This window comes from Catharus ustulatus, chromosome 9 (assembly GCF_009819885.2).
Source record: "Catharus ustulatus isolate bCatUst1 chromosome 9, bCatUst1.pri.v2, whole genome shotgun sequence".
Taxonomy (NCBI): Eukaryota; Metazoa; Chordata; class Aves; order Passeriformes; family Turdidae; genus Catharus; species Catharus ustulatus.
This window is the reverse complement of record NC_046229.1, coordinates 23936746-23944872: the sequence shown is the minus strand read 5'-3', so window position 1 is coordinate 23944872 and position 8127 is coordinate 23936746. Positions and strand designations below refer to the sequence as shown.

General features: G+C 52.5%; 1 protein-coding gene across 1 annotated transcript; it reads right to left on the bottom strand.

Moving 5' to 3' along the window:
- Positions 1-222: 222 nt before the first annotated feature.
- LOC117000172 lies at positions 223-2408 on the bottom strand. The gene is made up of 3 exons (XM_042779573.1): positions 2213-2408; positions 518-1994; positions 223-428 (listed from the first exon to the last, which is right to left on the bottom strand). Exons 1-2 carry the CDS (start codon positions 2406-2408, stop codon positions 1054-1056), a joined length of 1137 nt encoding a protein of 378 aa, XP_042635507.1. The 3' UTR covers positions 223-428; positions 518-1053.
- Positions 2409-8127: the final 5719 nt, after the last annotated feature.

Genomic DNA, 8127 nt, shown 5'->3' with positions numbered 1-8127 from the left:
GTACCCTAATTTGGCCAAGTCATGAGCTGTAACAAGCCACGGCCTGCAAGTACCATGTGTCCTGCTGTACCTGCAGAATAGGTGCAGCTACATTCTCTGATTATTCCGGTAGAAATGCTCAGATTCAGGATAAAGCACGATTTTATTTGCAAATTTTCTTCTGGAGTTTTTTTTTGGGTCTTCCTAGGCTGTCTGAGTCTGGAATCAGTGAAAGAAGCCTTTTCTCTGGTGCTGTCTGCACTTCCTGCTGGTCTTAGAGCTTGTGGGAGAGAAAAGTGTCTGATTTGCACGCAGAAACAGAAAGGGTTGAACTTTAGTGGGAGAGAACAGAGGGTAGACTTCAACCGAGGCAACAAACTGACACTCAGCATGGAGGAGGAATAAAGGGACATCTGAGGAGCAGCTGTGTTCCCTGAGAACCATCAAGTCTGGGAAAGCAAAAACATAAAGGAGTGAGGAGGTAATCACTACATTGGAATGGACAACAGGAGAGGAACCAGAAAGGGAGATGAGTCACCTTGAGTCCACAACTTCACAAAAAGGTCAAAATCCATGTAGGTAACTAGAAAAGGCTGAACAAAGAGGCTGGTGACAGAGTCCAGCAGCAAGGCTTCAATCCCACCAAGCCTGAGCTGCTCAGTTCCTGCTCAGGCTTTTGGAGATGCTTGACTGTGGTGAAACCCACGGTGTTGAGACTGAAAAACCTGGGACAAGGAAATGCTTCATCCCAGGCATTATGGTTGGGAATGGGACTGAGACCGAAGACTTGACAAGGAGATCTGGAAGGCGAGGGTGTATCTCCTGACAAACACCATGTGCCGTCTGAGATTGTGCTGAAAACTGACACTGGACTCACAGAAGAAACAGATTGAGGAGGCAGGTATGGGGAAAGAGAAACCGAGTAACTGTACAGTTTAAAGTGACACCGAAACACACCAAAGCACAGATTATGTTTGCACTGACACTGCTTTCAGGCACACCCCGACCAGGGAGTCCTTGCTAGCAGTGGCTCGAGATGTGTGGCATTTGGCATCCTCGGGGAGCACAGCTGCGTTAGACACCCCCATCCCTAAAATGTACCAACACGTGTACCCACCGGCCCCTCGCAGAGGAGCCACACATGGGCCAGGGCTGGGGCTCCGTCGCTCTCCTCCGGGCGCCGCTTCCCTCGGGAGCAGCAACCTCGGGAGAGCCTCGGGAGGTGCGGCTGGGGGCAGGCATGGGCTGCACCGACCCCGGGTATGCCCTGGCGGAGATACACACCCACACCGACACCGGGTATGCCCAGGAGAGGATAGACACCCACACCGACCCCGGGTATGCCCAGGAGAGGATACACACCCACACCGACCCCGGGTATGCCCAGAGGAGACGTCCCCATCGGCACTTCAGGTCCCCGCGGGAGCTGCCGGCGCTGCTCGAAGAAGGAAGGGCCGGACCCACAAACTCTGCCCAGGGCTCTTCCCCAGCCCCGGCCGGGGGCAGCCGCTCACCTCCGGTACGGAGCGCATCATTCGCGATTAGCGGTTTAGTGTGATACGAGAGCGCATGGTTTGCATTACGGAAGAAATGACCTGATAATCGCCCGGCAGCAGCTTGCAGATGTGCTAAGTGGCTCCGGTCCCGCTCCCGGTCCCGCTCCCCGGCGCCTTCGCCGCTCCCCTGCGCACAGCAGCGGCTCGGTGGCCCCGGGCTGGCCACCGCAGGGCACCTCGGAGCGCGGAGGTTGGAGGGATAAACATCGCTTTTGATCAAGAAGCTCTGAAAAGCAGTAAAATACGTCAAATGCTTTCTGGTAACTGCCTGAAGTGTTTTACAAGTAAAATTCGAGGAGCTGAAAAAAGCTGAAAGAAGAGGGAGTAGTGTTAGGGAGTGGACAAGGTCCCAGGTGAAAGGGGTGTGAGTGTCCTGTGGTCCCCTGTGAAACGAGCGCTGCTGTGGCCGCCCCGCAGCCCCGCTGTCCCTGGGCCGTCCCCGTCCCGCACCGGCTCGGGCTCACCGGGGCTCTGCGAGCTGTCCCCAGGGGACGGGGGACACGGCGAGGCTGTGCCTGCACTCAAACGTTACCTTAGAGCTGCCGCAAACGCTTCTGTAACCTGTCCCCATCCACGATTTGCCAAGCCTTTGTGAACACCAGACTATCTAACTTCTTTATAAACGCGTTTAATCACCAAGCAAGAGTGTTTCGTTTAGGCAGAGGACAATATCAAACTCGCTTGCAATATGAAACCTGCCAGAGCTGCAGGCTCCAGGGAGCCGAGGTTGGTTGCTTTTGCCTTCAGGCTGGCCAGCAGAGCGCAGGGGATGCAGTTGCTGGGCTCTCCGAAGTTGCCCGCTTGCAGAGGGGCAGCTGCGGCGGCTCTGCGGGCAGACACGTGAGTAAGAAACCTCTCGGCATCAGCTTGCATGTTGTCTCCGCCACTTAGTAAAATTATTTATGCTGGGGTAGCAGGAGTTGGCAACCCATCTTGTGTGTTTTACCGAGACTTTAAATGAGTCAAGGACGTTTTAAGTCTAGGCAAAGTCCAGATTTTCTTCGTTAAAATATTGCGGCATTTCCCATTAGCGTTATCTCCTGGAAACAGTACGAGGAGCACTACACAACAACTAAGTAACTGACTGTCGTTTTATAGAAGTTCTATTTCCCTTGGCGAGTCAGTCACGTTTGGGAAGAGAACCATGTCAGAAAGTTTGTTTCCTTAAAAAAACAAAACCAAAAACCAACCAAACAAAAACCCACCAACAAAAAAAACACAAACCAAATAATAAAACCAAACAACACAAGAAAAGAACCCCACACCACCATACCGAATAACAAGATGCTGGATGCTAGGACCAGGTGACCAAGATGCGTTTTGTGTCCAACATTGTTCAGCTTTTCATCACTTTGTTTCAAACTCCAGGAATGATGTTTTGTGATAGAGTAGTTATGGGACAGAAAAGTGACAGAAGATGCTGGACTCGGTGGAAGAGTGGATTATATTAATGAAGCAACAGGACCTGCTACTCCAGCTAATGAGAAATGGCAGTTTGTGTTTTGTACATCCGAGAAAGAGGCCTCCTGAGGGAGCAAACTGTGAGAGTTGTGCTGCTTTCAGTGGAGACAAGATCAAGGCCGCAATAACCCAGTGGCCAAGCTCTGTTCCTCTTCCAGGGTGTGCCTGAACCTTCACCTGGGTGCCACATGAGGTGCGGAATCCATGGCTATACCACGGTGCATTAAACCTACAGATCACTCTTGGAAACGGTGCAAAGAGTGGGTGAAAGTAGGTGACAGACAGCTCGAATATACACGGTTTGATCCTGGATCCGGTTTTGGGTTTGGCTTTTCAAAGTTTGTGTTGCAGTCCGAGTGGCGGCAGGGACTCGGTTTTTTGATTAATTCCCCTTTGGTACTTCTCTAAGGAGACTTGTCAGGAGGCAAGGCTTCGGGGAAATATAATTTCAAATGATGGGGACCGATTTGCAGGCAACAGCAGAAGACTAGGATCATCTCGTCCTTCCTCCTGCCCCCAGTGCTGATCTGTACCCTCAAATGAACTATTTTTGGAGCACTGGTATGCAGAGCATTTTTGCAGTTGCACACAAAATAAAGGGATTTAAGAACAAAAGACTCTTCTGGACAGTCAAACTGGAATGAGTTGGAAGGATACATTTAGGAAGTGGTTTCTTGGACACTAATTAAGACCATTTGCTTGGGGTTGCCATTATTTTCCTTTAAGACTGGAGGGCACGATAGATCAAATGATTTATATATCATTAACAATTCTTGTTAACCATAAGCAGGGTTGGGCTTTTCCATACTGATTACCAAGTAATGCAACAAGGACTTTTTTATTTCTTCTACAGTGTCCATACGAACAAGTTAATGTGAAAATGAGTCCAAAAAGACGCATTTCAACTCCAATTTTTTTCCTCTTTTTTTTTTCTTGATGACTATTAGAATTTTTCATTCTGTGAGAGTGGCTGTGAAACTGAAACCCATCATCTCTCTGTGGCTTCCACTGCTGGAATAGTGGCATTTGCTGTACCTGATCCTGACTGCCAGTGAATGTGTTTTAATTGTTATAAACCACAAAATGAACCATATGCGAACGTGTAGTTTCAACAGCGCATCATTGAATCCCTTTCACTTTCTTTTGTGCTACAAGTAATGAGCTACCATCCCATAATACAATTATTTTCCCTTTAAAAGGAACTAAGAAAAGGAGCATATGCAATCTGTAAGTCCCATGGGTGTGTCTAACATTACTTTTGTAGGCAACGTGATGGCCAAAAATCGTAGATACCCAGGAGTTTGGACTGTTGAGAGGGTGAAGGCGGCAGGGACGGATGGCGCTGTGTGTTGTGATGTGTGATGGTGTGCAGGGTGTTGTGTGCAAGGTGGCGTATGCTGGGTGTTGTGTGCTGTGTGGCTGTGTGCTGTGGAGTGTGGTGTTTGCTGTATTGCTGTGTGCTGGGTATTGCTGTGGTGTGTGCTCTGTGCGCTGTGGTGTGTCTGTGTTCTGTGTGCTCCATGTGTGCCCTGTGTGCTGTGTGCTGTGTTCTGTGTGTGTGCTGCGTGCTGTGTGTCTGTTCTGTGTGCTGTGTGTGTGTTCTGTGTGCTCTGCGTGTGTTGTGTGTGTTGCTATGTTTGTGTTCTGTGTGCTCTGCGTGTGCTGTGTTTCTGTGTGCTGTGTGTGTGCTGTGTGTCTGTTCTGTGTGCTGTGTGTGTGTGCTGTGTGCTCTGTGTGTGCTGTGTTTCTGCGTGTGTGCTGTGTGCTGTGTATGTGCTGTGTTCTGTGTTTCTGTGTGCTCTGTGTGTGCTGTGTGCTGTGTTCTGTGTGCAGTGTATGTGCTGTGTATGAGCTGTGTGCTGTGCTCTGTGCGGTGTATGTGCTGTGTTTCTGTGTGTGTGCTGTGTGCTGTGTATGTGCTGTGTGCTCTGTGTGTGCTGTGTGTTGCTATGTTTGTGTTCTGTGTGCTGTGTATGTGCTGTGTGCTGTGTATGTGCTGTGTTTCTGTGTGTGCTGTGTGTTGCTATGTTTGTGTTCTGTGTGCTGTGTATGTGCTGTGTGCTGTGTTCTGTGTGCGGTGTACGTGCTGTGTGCTCTGTGTGTGCTGTGTGTTGCTATGTTCCTGTGTGCTGTGTTTCTGTGTGTGTGCTGTGTGCTGTGTATGAGCTGTGTGCTGTGTATGAGCAGTGTTGCTGTGTTTCTATGTGCTCTGTGTGTGCTGTGTTTCTGTGTGTATGCTGTGTGCTGTGTATGAGCTGTGTTGCTGTGTTTCTGTGTGCTCTGTGTGTGCTGTGTGTTTCTATGTGTGTGCTGTGTTTCTGTGTGTGTGCTGTGTGCTGTGTATGAGCTGTGTTGCTGTGTTTCTGTGTGCTCTGTGTGTGCTGTGAGCACGGCCGGGTCCGGCTGTCGCTCCTCACCGGCACAGGCGGATGCCCGGGGTGGCGGAGCGCTCCCGCCGCGTACCGGGAAAATCCGCCCTTTGGGATAAGCCCATCCCCTTGGACTGCTCCGGAGGATGCTCCGACGCCTCTGCACAGCGAGCTCGGCCATGCCTAGGCACCAACGCGGGGCCCGGCACGGGAGCCCGCCCGAGGGGAGGCGGGGAAGCCGCCGCGGAGCCGGGCCGGGCTGCGCGGTTCTGCCGCGGGTCTCCGGGCCCCCGGGCCCGGGAGATGATCCCGCCGCTTGGGGCAGGGCCGAAGCGTCTCCCTGACACGCTACAGGATTAAATCCCCGGCATTGAGGTGGGGGAAGGGAGAAAGAAAGGGTCCACAGAATCACTTGGGTTCCTGAATAATTTAAATTCTTTTTATTTGGTTCAACAGTGGTTTGTTTGGCATCCAAGTTTGTAAAAACCTTAGAAAGACAAGAGAATTCTGTTTGCAAACATGATATGAAGTGTAATGCGCACCACAGACATTCATGAGCACCCAGGAGGTACTGAGCACTCCTGTACATTCGAGGCCCTTGCCAGGAGCTCACACATCTTTGTTTCATTAACACGGAGCCCTCCTTTATTTCCTGCTAAAGTCACCGACATCCGGACCGCTGTATTTATTGTCTCGCACGACTTCTCCCGCAGATCTTCATTAAGGCTGAATGGCACTCTACACAACATGTTCTACCTTAGTGTCGATGAATTGCTGGCTCTAGACAACACTAAATTAATCCCCAGGCCAAAAAGTATTCCTGAGATTAAGCCAGCCTGCTGTCCCCGCGGAACGCTCTGCCAGCGAGGGGGTTCGCAGGCTCTGGTGGCCTTCGGGACATTCCCGTACCTCGCAGCAGCTCCATGATGGACCTTGGCTGGGAGGGTTTGGGTTAGCCGGAGGGACTGAAGTAAATGGAAAGGCTTAGGGGGGATATATTTTTTTTCCTTCTTGGTGCTTTCAAACGAAACAACCGGTTTTATTCAGATGGGAACCTATTGTCAGTTTCCTGGTGTCCCATTTTGATCCTTCCTCAGCTTGGGTTGAACGAAATGTCTTGAAAGCTATTCCAAAAAAGATGCTTGTACAGGCTTCCAGATGCTAAGATTTAGATCATTTGAACGTCAGCGCAGCCTTCTGGTAACAAAAAACATCCAAATGGGTTTCATTTGTGTGTTAACATCCGTCAGATGGGAGAGTAGCACAGTTTAGAGCTAAAGTCTGTTTTCATGGTTTTAGCAACTAGGTCCACATGAACATCTCGTCTGGCAAGTCAATAGGTTGAAGCTACACTGAACAGACTGAGTCCAAATATCTGAAATGACTCGGAATGGTTGTGCTAACAAATACTGACTTAATGTATGAGGCTATTACTGCTGTTTATATAGCTTCGCGTGGGCATGCAAATAGGTGGAGAGGGGGGTCACTGCGGGGAGAGACAGCTCCGGACGGACCGAGCGGGCTGTGCGGCACCGGGCCCGCGCCGAGGCACCGCCCGTGGCTCCGGGTGCAGCCCCCGAGCATCAGTCCCAGTCCTGACAGAACACCGGACCCGCAGCGGGCCGGCTCCTGTCCCGTGCCCGGTGGGGAATTTGTAACGCACGGGCCGGTGCTGCAGTAATGAAATAAAGCATAACATCAGTTAGGCGCGACTCAGCAGGTGACTTATTAAGAGCCTTGCATATTCCTCTGCGTCCTGCTCCCATAGCAGAGCGCTGGTAATTGGGGAAAAAAATATTTTGGGCTATTTAGAGAGTAAGAGGAAGGAGGGGGCAGAGTCCGCGGCTGGGGCGTCCAGCGGGCTGAAGCCGGAGCCGGGCTGGGCTTCTCCCTCGAAGTCGCAGCGATAACAAGCGTGGTGATTATGATACTAATAATTCGTATTGTTGTACCTTGGCGCAGATGGCGGCTGCTCTCTCAGGGAGGTTAAGAAGACAGCAAGTCCCATGAAGGCCGCTCTCTCCCTGCGCGCTCAGCCGCCTCCCGGCACCCACGAACAGACGGATTCAGCCACCCCTGCCCCGGAGCTGCTCCCGCTTTTGCTCGGGATGCCTTTAAACTTCCTGGTCGCCAGCGGATTTTACGAAACCTTATTCTAAAAGCTCTCGCCATCCGAACCATTGGAATAAGACGGGTTTGCAATGGCCCCGGAGCCGGCACAGCAAGCCCTGCGTGATGAGAGTTCACGGTCCCGACCCTAAATCCACTCCTCCTGCAGAGACATACTCGCTTTTAGGTTGCCCACCAGAAGTACCCACACCAACACACACACGCCCCCAGACCCACACGTCCCCGGCCGGTTTCTCCAGGTGAGCCGCGGCTGGTGTTTGGGATGTGCCCTTTGCTGCCCCCCGCGTTGGCGGGCACCCCGGGCACGGCCCGCCCGGCGCCCCGGGCTGCCCACGCTCCGCAGCGCTGCCCGCGGGAGGGCGGGCGCGGGGCCTCCCCCCGGCGGCCGCGACGGAGCCGGGGCGGGGAGAGACGCTCCCGGTGCCACTGCGCTGTTCCCAGCAGAGCCGGGACACGCCGGGACCCGCTGCTCTGCCCAGAGAGCACGGCCGGACCCCCACCCTCCGGTGCGCACCCCGGCGGGGAGCCGAGCCCGCCCTGCCTCCTCCGCTCGCCGCCGGGGCTCCGTTGACAAACTCCAAGGAAGATCATTAGCATCCCTTGCTTGCCTTTTTTTTTTCCCCCCTAGCTAG

Coding starts and splice junctions, on each gene's coding strand:
- LOC117000172 (XM_042779573.1), bottom strand. CDS start 2,408: ATGCAAGCTGATGCCGAGAGGTTTCTTACTCACGTGTCTGCCCGCAGA. Junction 1,995..2,212: donor AGGTTTCATATTGCAAGCGA/GTTTGATATTGT, acceptor AGCCCCGGTGAG/CCCGAGCCGGTGCGGGACGG.